Source organism: Xenopus laevis, chromosome 6S (assembly GCF_017654675.1).
Source record: "Xenopus laevis strain J_2021 chromosome 6S, Xenopus_laevis_v10.1, whole genome shotgun sequence".
NCBI lineage: Eukaryota > Metazoa > Chordata > Amphibia > Anura > Pipidae > Xenopus > Xenopus laevis.
Genome location: NC_054382.1, coordinates 103865524 through 103888214, shown reverse-complemented (window position 1 = coordinate 103888214; position 22691 = coordinate 103865524). Strand labels below are relative to the sequence as shown.

The window sequence follows — 22691 nt, the reverse complement described above, 5'->3', positions numbered from 1 at the left end:
TATATTATTGTCTATTTCATTTTAAACACTTGGCACAAGGTATATAAATTAATCCAGCAGAGATTATCTCCAAACAAAGTCAATAATCATTATCATCATCATCATCATCATAATAATATTAATTCATCATCTGACATCCTTTTCATCTAGAACACATGATAAATAGTCTCGCAAGTGGAACATAGAAATGGAATCAGTTGCACAACATTCAGGATGGATAACCCAAGGTGCACACGAATGATTTCGTTAAAAAATAATGAGTTTCACTCGCACCAGCTGTACCCTCACCCAAAACTTGGAGCAATGTCGTACAAAGTTCAGACACGATTAAAAAATACAAATGATTCATATTCTTGCAATTTTAGTCTATTTCTTTTTTTTTGTTTTGTATTTAAACAAGTCTATATTTCAAGTGTTTTCCTGGCTCAGTATCATTAATATCAAATTCAAGTGCCCATTTTTTTTTTTATTTGTTTCTGATTTGCCACAATAGTTCAGCTATTGGCACAGCAATTGCAAGAGCGACCTAGAGAATAACTCCACATCCCATCTCGGGTTTTAAATTGTCTTCTTGTCTTATTTCTAGAATAAAAAAATGGGAAATTATATTCGCAGTGGGTGGTTATAGGCGTAAAGTCCCTCGGTCAAACGAAATCAGATTGGGAAGGAGAGGGGAGAAAGAATAAGCAATAAAGGTTTAAAAATCAAAATAAAGGAGAATAACTGATTTTAAAAAAAGATGCTTATCTTACGCCTATCCGATCCCCCCTTCTATTAAAGAATCCCAAGTTGACAAGAGGTTGCTGGGAGTTGTAGTTGAATAGGCGGAGGGTGTCAGGTGGAGCTGTATCATGGGGTGCTGCTGCACTAGGTACCGGCTACTTCCACACTCACAGTTTCTTTAGCAGCCAAAAGTTTCTTTAACCTCCCCCCAGTATATAATTGTGTCCAACCTGCGGTCCCCCAGCTGTTGTGCAACTAGAAATCCCCGCAGCACTTTGGGGGCATCAGTGGGGTAACAGCAGGGTGGGCATCTCCATAGAGAGAGAGGGGCATCTGTAGGAGGCCAAGTGCAAGGTAGGGATTAGTTCCAGGCAGAGTGTCCCCGGGTCAAGGCTTGTCGGTGCATTGTTTGCACAGGCTGGAGACGCTGCTGAACAGAGCGCACTTGTCCGGGCAGGAGGAGGCGGAGGGCAGCCCGGTGCTGAAGGGATATCCCGCTGTAGCCGCCGGCTCATAGGCTGCCAGTGCCGGGTGCAGGGCGACAGCAGCGGCGGAGTTGGGGATGGAGGCGGCGGAGATGGCCTGGCCTTGGTTCAGATAAGCCACGAGCCGCCTCATCTCGTCTAGCGCCTGCGCCTGCATGAGGATGTAGTTCTTGGCCAGGAGCAAGGTGGCTATTTTGGAGAGTTTGCGCACGGAGGGGCTGTGAGCGTATGGGATCACGGACCGCAGCTCGTCCAGGGCATCGTTCAGGTCGTGCATTCGCCTCCTCTCCCGGGCGTTGATGTTGAGCCGGAGCACCCGCTGCTCCTTGGACTTTTTGCCTCCTCCGGGGACGCACGGCACATCCAGCACCTTCATTGCGGCTTGGTTGGCCATGTGCTCGGCCGATCTCAGCAGCAGCTCGCAGCGCCCATCGCTGTCATCGTCCGGGCTCTGCTCCTCTCCGCCGCTGCTCTCTGCCACTGACCCCCTGCCGCCGCCGGCGCTCTCCCCGTATTTGGCGCACATGTTGGCTAGTGCCAAAGACTCACTGGCTGCACCTGCGCTCAGCGCCCCGGAGTTTGCCTGGTTGTGAAGCTGCTGCTGATGGAGTTGCTGGTGGTGTCGCAGCAGGTCGGACGGGTCGGGTCCATCGAGCCCAGGAGGGGAACGGAAGGCAGACTCCATCCTCTTTGCGCTCAGGCTCTTGTGGAACAAGTCCTCTTCTGCCAGCTTCAGCGCCCTCTCCATCTTCCCCCTTCCCTAGTGCGAGAAACTGTCTCTGCTCGGGGCCGAAACGTTGTCACTTTCTCCCCTGGCTGATCCTTGAGCTCCGCGTCCCCCTCTCTCTCTCTTCAGCTCCAGCCTCCTGCTGCTGCACAGCGCGCAAACATTGTGACACGGAACGATCTGTCGCAGCGTTTATGTTGCCTGGATTCCCCTTCAAGAGATTTCAGGAGCCATCAAGCAGTAACAGCAGCAGCCGCCTCAGACGGGGGAGTCTTTTACATCATTATCTGTGAGTAGGTTATTATGGGGAAGAGCCGCCTGTTGGGACAGAGCTTTCTACCCAATCAGGTTAACGTTTTAATTAATAGGATTAAAACGGTAACAAACAATCCCAGGCGCTGGCTGGCGCTGAATGTGAGCGCTTTCCTTTTGCCGGCTCTGGAGACGCAGCGACTAGAGCTTTATAAAAGGCGCCTGTGCCATTCTTCTGGCTGCCATCTGTATACTCAGCCGGGCGCATATGTTTGCAAGACGCGCTGTCCTGTTAGGAACCCAACAACTGCCTTTAGCCTGACATGTGCGGACACTTTCACTCATCAATGAGCACAGCTTCCATGTGAAGAAGATCTTTGCCTCCTTCAGCAAATCACACAACTGCACAGTCTCCTCAACACTTTCCCCAGTGCAGCCAAACCAAATGGGAGTGAGCCTGGGGCTGCCAGAAGTTTATACTCTGCACCCTCTTGGCACTTTCACTAGGGGCAAATCTTTGAGAACTTGCTCACCCCTTCTTTGTGTTTTGGCCCATCCCACATTCAATAAAATGATTACACAACTGTCACAGCAAGTCAATTCTTTATATTGTACATGAATCAAACTAATCCCATCCAATGCAGAGTGTTGATGAATTATAATTTTCAGCAGCCCAGGTCAGAACCCCACAGTTCAGCAACAACTAGAGCAAAGCAGGTGGGATGTTTTTGAAGGAAAGACAAAGGTGTTAAAAATACAACCTCAAAATAAAACGTGACATCACATCCAAGTGATGTCATCTCGGTGATGTCATTGTTGCACTCAAAGCACTGCTCATTCTCTATTGACATTTCTAAAGTGGATGGTTCACTTTTACGTTAACTTTAGTGATGGGCGAATTTGTCCCCTTTCCCTGAAAAATTTGCGAATTTCCCACAAAATTAACGAGCGTGAAATATTTGCGAAACACATTGAAGTCAATGGTCGTCAAAATGATTTTGACGTGTGTCAATTTGGACGCCAGAGACAATTTTTATACGTGCTTCTATTTTGTCCAAATTAGGGATGCACTGAATCCAGGATTTGGTTTGGAATTTGCCCAGGATTCAACGTTTTTTAGCAGGATTCGGATTTGGCCAAATCATTCTGCCCGGTGGAACCGAATCCTATTTTGCATATGCAAATTAGGGATGGGGAGGGAAATCACGTGAAAAATATTTTCCCCTTCTCACTAGGGGATTCGGATTCGGTTCAATATTTGGCCGTATCTTTCACAAAGGATTTGGGGGTTCGGCCAAATCCAAAATAGTGGATTTGGTGCATACCTAGTCCAAATGCATTAAAGTCAATGGGCGTCTGAATCATTTTTGCGACAATTTTTATGCGCGAGGCTATTCAGACGAGTGTCAAAATTCTGTAATATAGTAATGGGCAAATTTATTTGCCCATTACTATATAACAGAATGGCCAATTCTAAGCAACTTTTCAACTGGCCTTCATTTTTTTATTTCATATAGTTTATTAATTATTTGCCTTCTTCTTCTGACTATTTCCTGCCTGACCCCATATAACAAACACATCTCTGTAAGGCAACACATTTACTGTTATTGCTATGTTTTATTGCTAATCTTTCTATTCAGGCCTCTCCTATTCAAATTCCAGTCTCTTATTCAAACCAGTGCATGGGTGCTAGGGCAATGTGGACCCTAGCAACCAGATTGCTGACATTGCAATCTACAGAGCTGATGAATAAAAAGCTAATTAACTCAAAAAACACAAATAACAGAAAATTAAATCCAAATGCAAATTGTCTCAGAATATCACTCTCTACATCATACTAAGGGGCCGATTCACTAACTCCGAGTGAAGGATTCAAAGGTAAAAAACTTAGAATTTCGAAGTTTTTTTTGGGCTACTTCGACCATCGACTACGACTTTGAATCGAAGGATTCGAAGTAAAAATCGTTCGACTATTCGACCATTCGATAGTCGAAGTACTGTCTCATTAAAAAAAACTTCGACCCCCTAGTTCGCCATCTAAAAGCTACCGAAGTCAATGTTAGCCTATGGGGAAGGTCCCCACAGGCTTGGCTAACTTTTTTTGATCGAAGGATATTCCTTCGATCGTTGGATTAAAATCCATCGAATCGTTCTATTCGAAGGATTTAATCGTTCGATTCGAAGGATTTAATCGTTCGATCGAAGGAATTATCGATCTGCGCTAAATCCTTCGACTTCGATATTTGAAGTCGAAGGATTTTAATTCCTAGTCGAATATTGAGGGTTAATTAACCCTTCGATATTCGACCCTTAGTGAATCGGCCCCTAAGGGTGAGGGCACACAGGCAGATTCAGGGAGATTAGTTGCCCGGCGTCAAATCTCCTCTTCTTTGGGGCGACTTATCTCCCCGAACTGCCTCCCCTGCCTTCCCGCCGATTAAAATGTAAATCGCCGGTGGGATGGCACTTTCCGAAGTCACCCGAAGTTTCCTCGTGAGACAACTTCGGGCGACTTTTACATTTTAGCCGGCGGGAAGGCAGGGGAGGCAGTTCGGGGAGATAAGTTGCCCCGAAGAAGAGGAGATTTGTCACCGGGCAACTAATCTCCCTGAATCTGAACCTGTGTGCCCTGACCCTATAAGTTAACGCGAAGGTGAACAACCCCTTTAAAAGCTGGGGCACCAATTACAGGCTGTGAGGGGAGGGGAGTCTCAGTGATAACACATCCCAGTGATGCACATAGATTGCATATTAATGCATCTAAAGAAAATGCTACAAGGCCCTACCAATTCTGTTCTTAGCCCCATTTTGCCAGTTCGAGGTTATCCTATGTGGGGTAATGGGAAGAAATAAAGTGTCTGGTCACAAAGGAACATCTTGACAATGGGGCATTTATTTTCCATGCTGGTTAATATGGGACCATTGAGATGCTGTGTGTTTTATGGACATGGGCATCCTGACACAATGGATCCAGTTCATCTAAGGATTTTTTGGCACAAGATCTATTGTCCATAGGTGAATAAAGTATCCTACTGAGACTGCAGGAGAAACAAGGCATCAGAACAGACGGATCTGTGTTGAACATGCTGATCAAGCTGAATGGATCCTCTAGTCAGTGGTAGTGATGGGCGAATAAATTCGCCAGGCAAGGATTTGCTGCAAATTTCCCCATATCACAAAACTGCGTCAAAAAATCTGCAGCAATTTATATTGCCGCACTTTAAAATTATTCGGACGCCCATTGACGCCCATTGACTTTAATCTATTTGGACAAAATAGTATTTTGTAGAAAAATTGTCAAAAATCGCCGCGAGTCAAAATTATTTTGATGCCCATTGAACCAATGCGTTTTGTGAATTTCAGCCATCACTAGTTGGTGGGTCTTGAGTCAGATCAAAGTCAGTCATTAGGCTGGAATACAGGTTTGGATAAACATTAGGGCGTTGGGGGATTTCTTTGGATTGCAATTGGCTGTTCAGACAGACAATCGAATGCACCATTGTCTTGAATTGCACTGCGTGAGGTCAGTTGCCAATCAGTTACAATGGAATCCACACATCAATCCTGCTGAGCTCATGGGCAGAATGAACTAACAGTGCAATGTGGTCACTATACAGTATATGGGGACAAAGCTGGCAGTAGATGTGCAGATTTTAGCCTCATGTCCAACAAACAATCGTAAGTCACAATCTTCTGACCTGCAACTAACCATTCAGATTAAATAATGTTGTAAAAGAACAAATCAGATGATGTTCTGGCCGTGACATCATACAAAAGTTATATCTGACAATTTCTAGTGACAGTCACCCAATGATATCGAAGGCCCGGGCCAAGCCAGCCAGGTGCCCAAGGCAACCCAACCAGCCACTTCGCCCCCTTGTCGGCACGCCATAGAGTGTGTTTGCGCATGCATTCGCGAGTATGCACATGCATGCCTGCGAGTTTGCGCATGCGTGCCCCATATAACAATTTGTGGAGGGGGGGAGAGCAGAGCAAGCACAGAAGACAAGAACAGAAGCGCACTGGTGCCGAACAAGGGTCCGGACCAGGTGTAGGTGAAAGAAGAGGTACATACTTGGCACTGCCACTTCATTGCGCCCTAGACACGTGCCTCTTCTGCCTACTCTTAGTTCCAGCCCCGATGCAGAGAAATCTTCTAACCTGTCCTATCAACTAAATGACCAATTGCCATGGTAAGACAAATGCTGAGACAATCCACACACAGTTCGAAAAGTGAACAATACACATTTTTGTGTGACTTTATCTTTGTGTCTATGTCCAGCTTTACTGTCACAGTGATTGAATCACAAGGTATTAGGCCCATTTGCAGCCAAGTATAACCCTTCATTCACAGTAATGTGATTATCTGAGCTTGGCTTAGGCAGTGAGTCCAAGTCATACATTGGCCACACACTGTGCAGTTCAGCAGCATTTGTGACTAAACTGGTCAGCCACCATCAGTCTTTGCTCCCCACTTGATTATTTTAGAGATATCCTTCGTATGACAGAAGAGAAACTGCAGAGAAATTGAATGGGGTCAGGGGGGGTCAGTCTGCTGACTAAGAGCTAAAACTACATTGGAGATTTTGATCAGATTTGTGGGTCAACTTTATCTGACACCTAAAATCTTGTCATGCAACAGCACAAGATTTTCTGGGATCCTACAAAATACCCCCACCCCAACCATTGTAAAATAAATCAGATCAGATTGAATGGTGTGTTTTGTTCAAGCATCTACATGATCAGACTGTCAGTGTATTTCAGGGAGAAGAAGAAGTGATTCAGACGCCATCAGTTTTTATCTTGTCGGATGCAGAAGCAGCACTGTCTTCAACAGGAATGTCATGTCTGACGGCAAACCTTCCATGTAGCTTACACATCAGATTATTCTATCAGTCCCGTTATATACTGACCCCTGCAACTGCATCCGACTGAGACTTGTCAGTCACACACCATCCTACAAAATCTCCCAAGTCGTTTAGCTCTTAGGATTCCACTATAAGACATTAGTACTTCAGCTTATTTACCATTAAGTTACCATTAAGTACAAGGTTCTGTTTTACTATTACAGAGAAAAAGGAAATCATTTTGGAAAATTAGAATTATTTGCTTAAAGCGGAGAGCCTTCTGGAGCTTTCTGGATATTATGTTTCTGGATAAGGGATCCCATACCTGCATGAAGCAACATAGGTGGGGGGATGCTTTTGGGAGTTGTAGTTCTACAATAGAACATTTTGCTGTAATGTTACACATTTTGGACCCCCTAAGCTGTATTGGTATTACATTTGTTTTCCTATATTCAGTATTTATATTATACTTCACCCTTCCATAAAGCTACTCCTAAATGTGTATGTATTTAGTGAATATGTCCCAGTCCTCCAGTAGAAACTGCCCTGGAACATGGAGGGATTTAAAGTGATGTAGAGCAACACACAGGGGTTAAAGAGGGCCTCATGGTGGAACTGGGAACCCAAGCTCATCTGACTTAACATATTTAGCAGCATTCCCTCCTCCTGGTGACATCTGTAAAAACAATATTTCCCAACACATCGCTAAATCACTATTATATGGCCGAGGCACCGAAGGCAATGACAATTTTCGGGTTTCTCTGCTTTCATTGAAAAGCTTTTAATTGTGTCTTTGCGAGTTGGCCCCAGGTGCTGCGGCGCTTTCATTACATTCTCCTCTAATGTGATGAAATTCTAATTCTCTCCTTACCATATGGTTAAATTTCCCATCTGAGAATTAGTTGAAAAAGGAGAAATAATCTATTAATCTCTGTAATAGATTCACAAATGAGCTTTGCCACAGAACCTGTTTTTGAATGGAGACAGGGAAGCCAGTTGGGTGCCTCTCACAAAGTGCACGGCCGTGGGCTCCAGACACCGTGTGAACGCTACCTGCATAATAAGAATGCCATATTATAAGGATGGCACCATTCCCAGCAGTGCGGGTGACAATGAGGATGTGACACACACAGCAGCACATGGGAGACATGGGGATAACATTGCTACAATGGTTTCTCCACAGGAATATGATATATGAAGATGATGATGGACCCCATACAGGGCTTCCTAATGCACTTGGCACAGTAAATAACTGTGGTGCTACAGCCTTAATGCTAAAGTGGAGAGGTTTTCATAAGCACATTGCCAGTGATAATAACACATCATTTAAGCAATGTAATATGACATATGCCTGCAATGCATTGTGGGTAGCAACCTTTAAAATCTGAGTGGGTGCAATGATAGCTTGGTGCCCTTTTGAATCAATTCGTATATCAATCTATGGCCAGGTCTAACCTGGTGTTTATTTTTGGCGTTAATACCAATAAACTTCATGAATATCATAATAGTGTCACATTTGGAGGTTCAGTGAAAACTATAAAGTTTAGTGAATTGGGAGTTATTATAATACCTTTTAAGTGTGAGACGTGTTTTTTCCCCTTCTGTTAAGAACTTGCCCGTATATAGCAAGGGGGACTTTAAACCAAATGGTGGATTAATGAGATGTGAGGCCCCTAGCAGGGCCTCCATCAGGGGGGCACAGCGGAGACTGTTGTCCCGGCAAAATCTAAGGTGAAAGGGGGGCCCGGCTGTGCTGCACTCTCCGAAAAAGCCAGGCATCCCTTAAGAACGTTCAAAGACCCAAAGCGTGTAGAAAGACTCAAATTGGCAAAAGATACGATGGAAAGCCCGAAGTCGCAGAAAGACCCAAAGCTGAAAGGGACCGAATGATGTAGAAGAAAAACAAGAAGCTGCCATCGCTAAGGACAAGTAAGAAGAACCTAAGGTAAGTTCCACTGAATGTTTATTTTAAATTAAACCCCTGGCCACCAATGTTTTTTTATTTTAATTTTCTCTAGGGCCCCTGACCACCAGTGTGTTTGTTTTAGTTGTAAGGGGGGCCTCTGACCACCAATGTTTTTTTTTTAAATTTTCTATGGGACCCTGACCACCAATGGTATTTTTCGCTTGTAAGAGGGGGGGGGGGCTGGCCACCAATGTTTTTTTTAACTTGTGTGGGGGGCTGGCCACCAAAGAAGTTTATGTAATGTTTAAGGCAGTCCCTGTCCACTAAATGTTGTCGTATGGGGGGCCATGTTTCTGATGGCAGCCTGGCCCCTAGGCTACATCCACAGGCCCCAAAAACGGGCGCCGGCGTCAATAAAACGGGCGCCGGCGTCAAAAACGAGACGCCAAATTCGCCCATCACTAGTAAAAATCCAAATTTATTAAGTATTCCAATAAAATCATTGTTTGATTAGGACAAACACATGAAGCAGGCAGGGGAGAGCACGGCTTAACGCGTTTCGTGACTGTGCTAGTCACTTCCTCAGAAGCTCCCAACTGGACCCAGCACCACAAATAAAAAAGTGGGCCCTGTCTCTAAAGGACCCTTCTGGCCCAGACCAGCTCCCTGCTCTTGCTGCCCCAGACCCACTTCTCCTGCCCTGGTCACGGCTAAAGGTACGCACATGTATGCACGGACGGGCTGAAAAGGGGGTTGCGCTTGTGGTGGGGGTCCAGAAGGGGCTTTGAGGCAGGGGTGGAGGACCCCTGAGACAGCAGCCCAGTGGGCCTTGGGCCCCCCAGTCTACCCCTGATTGATCCTATTGTATCATAATGATGGGAATGCAGGCTGTCGTGCAGAGGACCATGTTAACAAACCAATGGGGACTTGCCAGATTAATATCTGCCCAATTTTTGCCGAGATATTGGTCAGCAGACCCTTCAGTGCCATGCACCCCTCCCCCACACACACAGAAGGACCCAGTCAGCAACTTTTATCAGCTAGTGATGTGCGAGTCAGCCCAAAACCCATGGGAGCCATGGATCAGGGGGTTCGGGCCAACACACACACATTCTTTGTTAGTCTCATGCAGGTTTTGACCTTGGCAGTGGAGTTGTACAGCTAGTATTTCATATGATGGGATTTTTCATGCTGGGCTTGTACACAGGCTGGTGGTCTTCCTGTTTGGCTCATGGAGACCCTGTGTATGTGTAATAACCATGTGTAACTGTCTGTCCACCCACAGGGCAATAGTATAGAAAAGGTTAAATGCTGACACATTTGCAGCTAGTAATATTTGTATTAATGTGCGCTTCCTATTGACTTCAGATGTGACAGTCATGTGGCAGTTATTGTGCAGTAATAGCTGGTGGGCTGCCAGTTGGAATTCCCTGATGGACTTAGGTAAATCTTTGTTACACAATACAGCATGTCCGTTTTTTTCTATACTTCCTATGTTTTCACCATAGCTTCAGACCCCAAAATTCAGCTATTGACGACATCGGATTGGCTGAGTGTAACAAAAATAAAGAACAGAAAACAAATGTGATCTTTGAGAAAGGAAACTGTGGCCTTCCATTGGCCAGGTTGGAGAATTACAGTTTCTTTCCCATCAGATGATTAGCAGGGGAGGTGACAGTTTGCTAATGAGCTAACCCCAGTCCATCCTGATGAGATGCTAATCAAGGCTTTCTGCAGATGCACATTATGTTTATATCCACGGCCAGAACATAATTATATCACTTATAGGAGGCAATCACTTTTATTGTGCAAAATAACCATCGGAATCACCGGCTGCTAGCGTTGCTTCACTGAGCCCCTAATATAGTTTTTGTTGTTGTTTGTTGCCCTGCAGCTAGGCAGCATGGCCTCTCCCTTGCCACGTTTAGTGGGGTACCTCTATCTGCTCCGCAATTACCTGCTCCCTGCTCGCTCTTGTTTGGGAGATGAATGTGTCATTAGGAGATGCAAAATTAGAAACATTTCATCATTTTAAACGAGAATAAAAAATGAGGCTTTAGTTGTCTGAATGAATAATGTAGTGCCCGGCTCTGTAATAGACACTTGTCTGATAGCAAAACTGAATGAGTATATACAATTTATAAATGTATAATTCATGAGGCCTATTATTATGCCATGCTACAATGATTCTTAAGCTGTTGGTCATCACTCACCCATTCACTTTGAGTGTGTCTCCCTGTACTGCAGGGCCACATTCACTTGTCTGCTGATGGGGACGCTTTCTGGGACTCTCTGCTGGTGCTTTTGTTTCAAATAACCCAAAAACTAATCATTACAAATGCAGGAATGGGATCTGTTATCTGGAAACCTCTATCTGGAGATCTAGAAACTACATTTTAATGAAATAAATTTTTTTTAATGCAATCCCTACTTAATCCTTACAGGTATTTGATGCAAAAGAAGTCTATTGGGCTTATTTCATGTTTATTTTTTTTAGTAGTCTTAGGGTCAGTCCACATGAGCAGATTCGGGGAGATTTAGTCGGCTGGCAACTAATCGCCTCTGCTCTTCTTCGTCTGCGCTAAAGCACACGCGGCTCTTCGTTTTCCGAAGTCGCCTCAAGTTGCCTCATGATTATAGGTGATGGGAAGACACGCGAAGGCAGTTCAGGGAGAGTGACGCCCAGAAAAATCTCCCCAGATCTGCTCGTGTGGACTGACCCTTAAGGTATGGAGGCCCCTTATTTGGAAAAGCATGAATAACAGGTCCCTTACCTGTACATAGTTTATGGATTTAGTGGTAGTGATCTATAAAACTATAATCATTCCTGTTCTGGAACTAGTAGCCCTTTATTTTCCTTGAGTGCTTCGGCTTTTATGGTGACTCAAATTGCAGCCGGAGTACCTCCCTATAAAGAATGCAATATGTACAATATACAATAGGGTATTCCCATCAGCCACATGCAGTTCATTAGGACTCCTGTTTATCTGTGTGCAAGATTACATATATTTTTTACTGAAAGCAGTATTTGTAAATATGACAAATGGCTTTCAGATTCAGCACAAAGGGACAGGCAATGGTTTTCAGGGGAAGAGAAAAAAAATGGTGCAAACTTTGGGAAAATGTAAAATCAAGGAAATGTATTATACATTATATATGCTGGGGACACAAAAATTGTGTAAAATGCAGAATCACAGGATGTAAAATTGAGGTTTCACTGTACCCAAAATACATACAATTCTCTGCGCACTCAGACCAGTAGATCATATAATCAAAAGTAAAAAAAGTAAGGAAAGTCAAAATCATTTGCCAGAAGTAAGGCACCTCAGTGACTGTATTCACTTACTAGATACTTCCAGCTGGTGCTCCAGTTAGCAGAAAACTGCCCCAGCCCAGGTACTTCTGTGCAAGCACCAAAATACTGAGTCAGAAAAGGCAGCTTTTCACTCTACTGCTCATGCAGACTTGTGCAAAGAAAGCAGGAAGAGGATCTCTCCATGGTGCTGTTGAAAAACCCTGGCCCAGGGTACCAGGTAGAAACAATCACTTGCCTAACTTTTGGCTCCGCCAGTGATTGTTGCTTTTCCTTCTCCTTTAACTAGAGTTTACAATCTGTAATTACTGCCTGTGACACAAGGAGATTATAGGGGTTGCCCATCATTAGTAATTCTGAAGTTCAAAGCAGCCAAACTTTAATTTTATATACCCTGCTTTTATGTTTCCTTCGTGTTGCACAGTTTTTTGTGGTCCCTGATATTTCCTGATTTACACCATTATCTTTTGGTCCCCTGAAATATGTGAAATGGGGGTTCTACTGTAATGGGAAAACCACATGGAAGTGAAGGCTAATTGCAAACTGACTTAGAATATCACAGTCTATATAATACAGAAAGTTTCTTTTGAGCTGTAAATCCAGCAGCTTCTTCCAATGAAGTATGTCTCCTCTGAAATTAATATTTTTTGGGACTAAAGGTGATGCTAATGCCTAAATGCCAGGTCTGGACTTGCAATTTGTAGTTTCTGGCAAATGCCAGAGGGGCTGCTGTAAGATGCCATAGACAGTCACTATTTATTGGGCTCATGGGGGCTTTTTGGGCCTCTTGGTACTTTAAATGCCAGGGTCTATTTTGAATCCCAGTCCAGAACAAAAAAGCAAATAGTTAAAAATAAAAAAACACCAAAATAAAACTAATTGATAAATTGCCTACACAATACTAAAATGTAATTAAAGGCAAACTACCCCTTTAAGGCACATAACCATAAAGATGTTAATGGAACTCATACTGCCCACAACACAAACAGAAAGAGATGTCAGGTATTTAGAAATAAGGTTAAAAAGACCTAGAAAAAAATGAAGAATTTTATTTTCTGTTTCCTGGTGTTACTGTCCCTTTAAGTGCCCCTCGTGATCCCTGCTATTTATTATTGGCAGGGAGATGGGCAAAATCTTATAGCCCTGAGATTCTGGCTGGTGATTCAGTTTCCTTTCCCCGGTAACTTTTTTTGGGTAGCATTGCAGACCGTAGAATTTATTGATGTGTTTAAATGCTGGGCATATAAAAATACCCGAGGATTGCTCTTTGAGGTTTTATGCTCTCGTAAACGTTTGCTGATTACTTCTGGGAAGTTGTCAGACATTTAACACTGAGTTTATCTTACAGTGCAATGAAAACACATCTGTCTATTGTCTTGTTACCTGCTTTAATTGGGATCCCCCATCCCTGCAGGCTGTTGGTTTAACTCTCTGCATGGGGGGGGGGGGTTGAACGCTGGAGTGATGGCACAATTAACTACTTAGCAGCTTTAAATTTTAAATCTAAGCGCTACAAACATATGTGGCTCTTGCTTGTTTTTCCAAAGCAGAGAATGTAGTTCCATCCAACATCTGCCTTTCAGTAATTAATATATTGGGTGATAATAAACATATTTGTTGTTGCATTTGTGCTTATGATCTGAAGCTACGGCACCGTTGCTTGGTAATGGGAGTGATGCCACAATCAGGGAATCACAAAGCACTGTGTGCAATGAAGACCATTCCTCTTGATGCTGCCTTTGTTTTTCCTAGGGATCGGTTAAAGACAAGAGACCCCCCTTTGGGTGAACCCTGCAAGTTACTGCATTTAAGTCAATGGGCTGGTTAAACACGAGTTGTGCAGCAGACAAAGCTGATGTGCTCAGCTGCCATTCCCAATGCTGTACCCTGCATATTTTATGGATACACGTTTCCTTTAACAGCACAGGCAAATGTTACAGTCACCTCGGAATGCCCCTGGATTCAATCTTTAGATAAAAAAAAAGTTTCTCAGGTAGAACCAGTTCTGCCAATATAATTTAAAGCCATCACGGTCTCCAAATCATATTTATATTGTACCAACGCGTGATGGAAAATTGTACTTGCCAACAACTCCCTGAACTTATCACCTCTTTAGCAGTACATTTAAAGGCACATATGTATAGAACTGGGCTTTTCCAGGTAAGGGTTCTTTTCATAATATGGGTCTCTATACTTTGTCTACTAAAAAATTATTTAAGCATTAATAAAACCCAACAGGATTGTTTTACATTAGTGATGGGCGAATTTCTCCCGTTTCGCAGAAGAATCAGAAAAGTTCACAGAAAAATCGCAAAATTCAGACATTTTCACGAAAAAATCATGAAATTCAGACATTTTCAAGAAAAAATCTGACATTTTAACGCACAAATCGGGAAAATCTGAACTTTCCGCGGGAGATTCCCAAATTTATTTGCATGAGGCGAAATGTGGAAATTCACCGCAAAGTCATGCCAGCCGAATTTATTCTCCCATCACTATTTTACTTCCATTAATTATATCCCAAGTAGGATCAAGTACAAGGTACTATTTTATTATTACAGAGAAAAAGGAAATCAGTTTTAAACATTAGAATGATTTGATTAAAACGGAGTCCATGGGGAGACAGCCGTCCAGTAATCTGGATAAAAGGTTTCCAGATAATGGATCCCTTACCTGTACATAATGACACTAACACATGTATGTAATAAGGAGCCTAGATTGTAAGGTCCACTGGGGCAGGGACCAACAAACAATCTCTGCAGAATATGATAGGGTTGTATGATGGGGTTGTATAAAATACTTTTAAAGGATGATCCATTATTTATATCGACTATAGAGTATCTGCCATAAAGGTTACTTTAAGACCTCAGTCGCAAGTGCGGTTTCTCTAGAATAAACACAAAAGTTGTGCTTATTTATTGAGTCCTTCCATATAGTTCCACCGAGTATCAATACGCTCATTCTTGCTCTTCTACAGAATCTTGTGCAAGTGCGCCTACTGATGCTGGGGAAACCTATGGCAGTTATTTCAGGGTTCAGTCTGCAGGCTGCATCAGTAAGCACAAAAGACTTATGGCAAAAATACCCAGTCACTGTTATTTACATAGCACCCTGGAAGCACTGGAATCCCTGCTCTAAAAATATTAGCCTCAACTTGCACCTGAGCGTGCAATTACTCTCGTTTTGGTGGATGCCATTGCAGTGGGTTCAACTCATTACATTGCAGGTAGAATAACATGACAATGACTCACAGTGTGATATAATGTGACAGTATGGCTTGTGGACTGATCAATTGGATCACTATGTTCCAGGTTGGTTAATTTGGGCCACTTCCCCTCCCAGAACTGAACATCAAATATTTTGATAGCTGGAAATGATTTATTAAAGCTGTGTACAAAGCAACTTTAGCCCAGCGATACACCTTAAAACTAAGTTGGGCTTAATGAAGTCGTTTGCACGTGGATAGGAAACTGGCTACAGGATCGGGTACAGAGGGTGGTTGTTAATGGTACATTCTCTACTTGAAGTAAGGTTCTTAGTGGGGTCCCCCAGGGCTCAGTATTGGGTCCACTTTTATTTAACTTGTTCATTAATGACTTAGGGGAGGGTGTTGTAAGTAATGTATCAGTGTTTGCAGATGAAACTAAATTATCCAGCCCAATTCATTCCATCCAGGATGTGGCATCCTTGTAACATGATCTTGACAAACTGGCAATCTGGGCAGCTAAGTGGCAAATGAGATTCAATGTTGATAAATATAAAGTCATGCACCTGGGATGTAAAAATATCCAAGCCACTTATACCCTTAATGGGACTGCACTAGGCAAATCCATTATGGAAAAGGACCTTGGAGTCCTTGTAGATGATAAACTTGGCTGTAGCAAGCAATGGCAGTCAGCAGCATCAAGGGCAAATAAGGTCTTGAGCTGTATTAAAAGGGGCATAGAGTCAAGGGAGGAGGGGGTCATTCTTCCACTGTATAGAGAGCACTTGTAAGGCCCCATCTAGAATATGCCGTACAGTTTTGGTCTCCATCACTCAAACAGGACATTATTGTATTATAGAGGGTCCAGAGAAGGGCAACTAAGCTGGTAAAAGGTATTGAAAATCTTAGCTATGAGGAAAGACTGGCCAAATTGGGGATGTTCACGCTGGAGAAGAGGCGCTTAAGGGGTGATATGATGACTATGTATAAATATATAAGGGGATCATATAATAATCTCACTAATGCTTTATTTACCAGTAGGTCTTTCCAGCTGACACGAGGTCATCCATTCCGATTAGAAGAAAAGAGGTTCTGCCTAAATATTCGGAAGGGGTTTTTTACAGTGAGAGCTGTGAAGATGTGGAATTCTCTCCCTGAATCAGTTGTACAGGCTGATACATTAGATAGCTTTAAGAAGGGGTTGGATGGCTATTTAGCAAGTGAGGGAATACAGGGTCATGGGAGATATCTCATAGTACAAGTTGATCCAGGGACTAGTCCGATTGCCATTTTGGAGTCAGGAAGGAATTTTTCCCCCTCTAAGGCAAATTGGAGAGGCTTCAGATGGGTTTTTTGCCTTCCTCTGGATCAACTAGCAGATAGGTAGTTAATAAAAAAAAAAAAAAAAAAAAAAAGGTTGAACTCGATGGACATGTGTCTTTTTTCAACCTTACTTACTATGTTACTATGTTACTATGTTACCTCAACCACTGATTATTCAAATTATCCTATAGCCTACACACATATGTTAAGTTGAGTAAATTGCCTAATGCTGCCTATAATTTCTTATTTGCATCAGGGCAACATGAATCTGGCACTGATGGTCCCAACTAAATGTATTTTATTTGTGTTTGCACACTCACGGCACTTAAGAGCATGATGTGCAATACAGATGTGCCACTTAAGGCATAATAAATATACCTGACAATAATTACTGTGCTGAATGTGCTGAATAACTCAGCAGGGAGGTGCTAATTGCTTTATGTACTGAAGTCACCAGCAGGAGGCAAAGAACAATATGATTCCAGTAGATGGAGCAGCTCCCTTACCCTGCAGTCTGGAGTGCACACTCACAGCTTCTCCTTGCACAGTGCTACTCAGGGCACTTATTATATTATATTGCAAATCACATATTATTATATTCTATAGCAAGAGTTAGATGTATTAAAGGCACAGCCAGTATTAGGCTACAACAGAGCGGGCATATATTTAGTACTATGGGCCCTTCAGGGAAACATATGTAGTTGTGCAACTGTAATTCAATTCTTCTGCTATAAACATTTTTACTTTGCAGCCCTCCAGCTATTTTTGCAATGCCCAGTATCCCACGAAAGGCTGAAGGAAGACAGGGTGAGTGAGTTTTCTGATAAAGCCAGATTCTGTGAAAATCAAAAAGTTCAATTTAGAAAAGGCCTTAGTTTAAAAGCAGACAACACACAATATCAGTTCTACAGCGCCATCTTCTGGAAATCAGATGCAATTGAGTAGGTTAAAATACTCTGCAGTTACTTAGATTATAATTTTTAATTATATAAATAGTGTTAATGTATCCTGTAGGGCTGTACATTAGCAAGGCGTATACATACATAATATTATACATACATACAAATATATATTCTTAAAAGGACATTAAACCCTGGTGAACTGCACTGCTCAACCACACGTTACTCAGTTGTTTCTGGACTACAAACTCCAGAATTCTTTAACATATTATCAAGGGTCAGACGTGCTAGGAGCTGTATTCCAGCAAAATCTGGGTTGAATACTTAAAGCAATATTGCTCAATTACCCCCAGCTCTCCAGGACCCACGGCTGCATTAAAATTAGGGTTGCCATCTCACCCCTTTAAAACCGAACACATATGGAATACACAACCAGAATGTCTAATTAGCAATTCATTTAGATGCATGATGCATGGCTGCACATAAATCAGTTCAGTCTGCGGCATGCATGTAATCCTCCAATGAGAATCCAAGCTGATATTTGTGAATCTGGCTTCATGTTTTTCATTACTGCAATTGGAGTTGGGAGCATTCAGCACAGTTTCCCAGCACTGAACAAGTCTGTCCTGTATCCCCATGTCTGATTCCAGTATAATATAATCACCCCCAAATGGCACAATAATCTCTGTATGTGAGATAAGAGTAAGATGGATGACATAGTACTAGGAATCAGCATTCCCATCTGACAATTCTCTTGCATCTGTTATCAAAGGGGCGACTCAGCTTTAAGTTAACTATTAGTATGTTCAAAAATGGCCAATTCTAAGCAACTTTTCAGTTGGTCTTAATTATTTATTTGCTATGGTTTTTGAATTATTTACCTTCTTCTTCTGACTCTCTCCAGCTTTCAAATGGGGGTCATTGACCCCATCTAAAAATCAAATGCTCTCTAAGGCTACATGTTAATTGTTATTGTTACTCTTTATTACAAATTTTTCTATTCAGGCCCTCTCCTTTTCATATTCCAGTCTCTTTTTCAAACCAAAGCATGGTTGCTAGGGTAATTTGAACTATAGTAGCTAAATGGGTAATTACAATTTTTTCTCAACTTCTTTAAAGAACTAGGGGGGCAGTGGGACAGCTACAACTGACTACAACATTTCCTTGTTTGTTATAGTTTATACAGGAGCAATGGCCAGATCCATGTTGTAGCTCCCACCCGTCCCAACTATAGTCAGGTGATCCCAGTGGTGGTTAATAAAAGGGCAACCAAGTTTGGGAGTATTAACCTTGAAAGCAGCAAGTAAGTTGCAGGTAAAACTTAGTTAAAAATAAAAATAATAAAAGATTTTTCCAAGGTTCTGTAGTTCACTCCCTTTGCCGGTTCACCTTCGGATGGGTAATAGCTGTGTTTGTGTAGATAAACCAGCGTTAATAGCTCGGGATAGACAGAAAAAATAGTAATATATAGTGTAGTATTTCTTAATCAGTTGTGCACAAGATAAAAACGGTGGTACCGTGTTAGCCAGTAGCAAAAATAACAAATAAAAAAACAAACAAATACAAAAAGTAATGTAGAAGTGAAACCTATATTGGCTAACAATAAAAATACATTGCAAGCTTTCGGAGCACCAAGGCAAAATACAAATGAAAGCTATAAAGGCACAGCATACATTCTGTTAGATCAGTGAAAGGTATTCATGGGCAATAAATTAGGACGTTACAGATTGATAGAGATGTAGAGATAATACAATGAATTAGGGTGGGTTGTAAATAGTCCAGGAGTCTGGATTCAGTCAGGTCACATAGTGTGACATGAAACCTGACCCTAAATGAAGGCCCTGTCTTAATGTGTTAAATAACTCCATACATTTGAATTCATAAATCTTCCTTTCCCGTTCAGTTTTAAAGTTCCCTTTTAGAATTAAGACCTGCATGTCCTGAAGACTGTGATTTTGACTGCAGAAATGTTGCCCCACTGGTTGATCACATGATTTGGTGTTGATTTTATGTATGTGATGGTTCATCCTTGTGCGCAATTTTTGTCCTGTTTCACCAATGTTTATGCCTCCTGTAGAGCACCTAGTACATGTAACCATCAACAGTGGTCCAGAATGGTGTAGACTTTTGGTGTATTCGGAATTGCAACTTGGTCTTTGCACAGGATGTATTTGCAGGTTTTACATCTGTTGCTGTTGCAGGGAAATGTACCTGCTTTAGTTGTTTTAGGAAGAGCACTTCTGAAAATCATTTCCTCAGATTAGGTGGTTGTCTGTAAGACAAGATAGGTAGTTCCGGGAATATTTGCTATATTATTTCCGGGAATCTGGAAATTTTAATTCAAAGTAAAACTCGAATCGAGTTTGGATAATTCCAATTGGAATTTGAGAGTTTTGAACAAAAAAAAGTTATTAGTAGTTTGTGGTGTTCATGCAAATGGCCTGTAAATGTCACTGTGCCCATACTTATACTGTGCATACTTCCGGGTTGCTTAAAAATGAAAGTGAACGTTTACTGTTGTGTAATGCCTGCATGACTCTGCTAATAAAGCACTGTTATACTCTACTCATCCTCAGCTACCCAAAACATAACAAATGGCGACAAGGATGGCTCTCCAACCTCTGCAGCAGCCTGCACCTTTTCTTTTTAACCCTGGTGAGCCTACCATACCTTTTACTGCTTGGATCCGTATGTTTGAAAATTACATTATTGCTGCTGACCAAGGGGAGATTTGTGCTACTAGAAAGCGTGCTTTACTTAATCACTGCCTGGGAGCAGAGGGACAGCGTATATTCTATACATTACCATTACCTGATGATACTTATGAAACTGCTCTTACTGCTATAAAGAACTTTTTCGTGCCAAGAGTAAATGCGGTTGCTGAAAGATATAAATTCCGCCAACGTGGACAATGTAATGGCGAATCCACAGAACAATTTGTAGCAGCTTTGAGAGAGCTGGTTGTTACCTGTGACTAGGGATGGGCGAATAAATTCGCCATGGTTAAATACGCGGCGAATTTCTGCGTTTCGCCGCGGGCGAATTTTTCGCGAAATTGCGGCAAAAATTCGCCTCGCGACTCGTTTCGCCGTGCGTCGAAATTTTCGTCGCGCGACGAGCCGCGACGCCGCTAATGCGCGTCAAAACAAAAAGACGCGCGACAAACTAAACATCACCCACAGCAGCCAATAAGATGTGAGCCATCCCTGAGCCAACCCACTGGCTATATAAGGAGCTGCAGAGGCGGCCATTACTCGTGGCGTTTCTGGTAGAGGTAGAGAGAGCAGGATAGTGAGAGATTTGTGTGTGATTTAGCTAGTGGAGTTTGTGTAGAGAGCTTTTTTTTTTTCTGAGTCAGTGCAAGTGGAGGTTGTGGATTTCAGTTTACTGTTTTCCCTCTTCTGCTTGCCTGCTCACCACCCAATAGCCCTTTTTAGGGCTAACTGTCTTTGTCTTTGTCTGTGCTGGTGTGTGTACTCCTTGTGGGTGCACACTTCTGCTGAGGGGATTTAGTTGAGGGTTTTATTTTTTTCTCCTTTCCTTCCCCGAAATATCCAAACCCCCCCCTTATATATATTTTTTTTTTTAAGTTTAGTTGCCCAATATGACGGGCCGTGGGAGAGGGGGGATGGGTGGTGGTGGTGGTGGTGGGAAGAAGGGTGGGATAGGGAGGGGTGGCCGAGGAAGAGGCCGTGGTGCTGGCCGTGGGCATCCAACCCCACAACAGCCATGTGCCATGCCCAGTCTGGTTCAATGAAACTTTGTATTACCGCACACCTCCTTCCACTTTTTCTGCGTAGTGGTGCTGGTCCACCGTTGACCTTGCCAGGTCACCTTACTGCTTTGTAGTTTCGAAAAACGGTCCGCACACACCAATATTGCAGTCGGGGATAGTGCCCCTTTTATTAATGCCACCAACAATAAATATTCAACGTTTCGGGGGGACACAGCCTCCCTTCTTCAGGATAAAATTCAGGATAGTGCCCCTTTTATTAATGGCATTAATAAAAGGGGCACTATCCCCGACTGCAATATTGGTGTGTGCGGACCGTTTTTCGAAACTACAAAGCCATGCCCAGTCTGGGCACTGTAAATCAGTCGCAGCACAAGCTGCCATCAAAGCAGCTGCCATCACAGCAGCAGCTGCAACAACAACAGCAGCAGCTGCAACAACAACAGCAGCAGCTGCAACAACAACAGCAGCAGCAGCTGCAACAACAGCAGCAGCAGCCGCAACAACAGCAGCAGCAAATGCCACAGCAGCAGGTGGCTGTGGGTCGCAGCAGCGGGGCAACTGGTCCACGTAGGACTGTGCCCGATTTTTTTGCCACTGCTTCGCGACCCATACGGTCGCAGCAGGCAGAGGCAGTGGTAGACTGGCTGACCCAGGCTACCTCATCTGCAGCGGGCACCAGTGAGCGGCAGGAGGTGGCATCACCTGCTAGCTCAGTGTGGGATGACACCCCATCCCTCTTATTTGATCCTGAGGTGGACTTGGGCCCAGACACCCTGGATCTTTTTGATGATCAGGCAGGAATGGGGGGGGCATTCATGTCTGATGAAGAGGAGGAGGTGGTCATGTCACAGCCCACATCAATAGGGGATATTGGGCAGGGTCCCCTTATGGCAGGGCAGCAAGTTGCTGGTGTGGGGTCAGACACCAGCATGCTGGATGTGGGTATTGATGCCATGTATGAGGCAGGGTCTGGTCTGGGGGAGGACGATGACAGGGACAGACCCTGGGAGCCGGCTCCAGAGGATAACAGCAGCAGTTCAGGGGGGGAACTGTTTGTTGTTGATGAGGATGAAGAGCCGGCTCCACCGACCACTGCTAGGGGGGGCAGGCAACAGGGCAGCACTGCGCCTAGGTCCAAAGCCTATGTGCGTACGGGTGGGGACCATCCTCAACCCTCCACAGCAGGCAAGGCAGTGGCCCGCACTTCAGCAGTGTGGGCTTTTTTCACGTGCCAGGCAGAGGACCAGGCAATAGCAGTGTGCCAGCTTTGCCGGC

General features: G+C 43.4%; 1 protein-coding gene across 1 annotated transcript in view; it reads right to left on the bottom strand.

Annotated features, from left to right (window-relative positions):
* bhlhe22.S (basic helix-loop-helix family member e22 S homeolog) overlaps positions 1-2619 on the bottom strand; it is a 2727-nt gene extending 108 nt beyond the window's left edge. Inside the window, exon 1 of the mRNA XM_018223757.2 lies at positions 1-2619. This exon is cut by the window's left edge and continues 108 nt beyond it. Within this exon, the coding sequence (XP_018079246.1) occupies positions 1111-1956 (846 nt within the window). The 5' untranslated portion in view covers positions 1957-2619 and the 3' untranslated portion in view covers positions 1-1110.
* Between the last annotated feature and the right edge of the window lie 20072 nt (positions 2620-22691).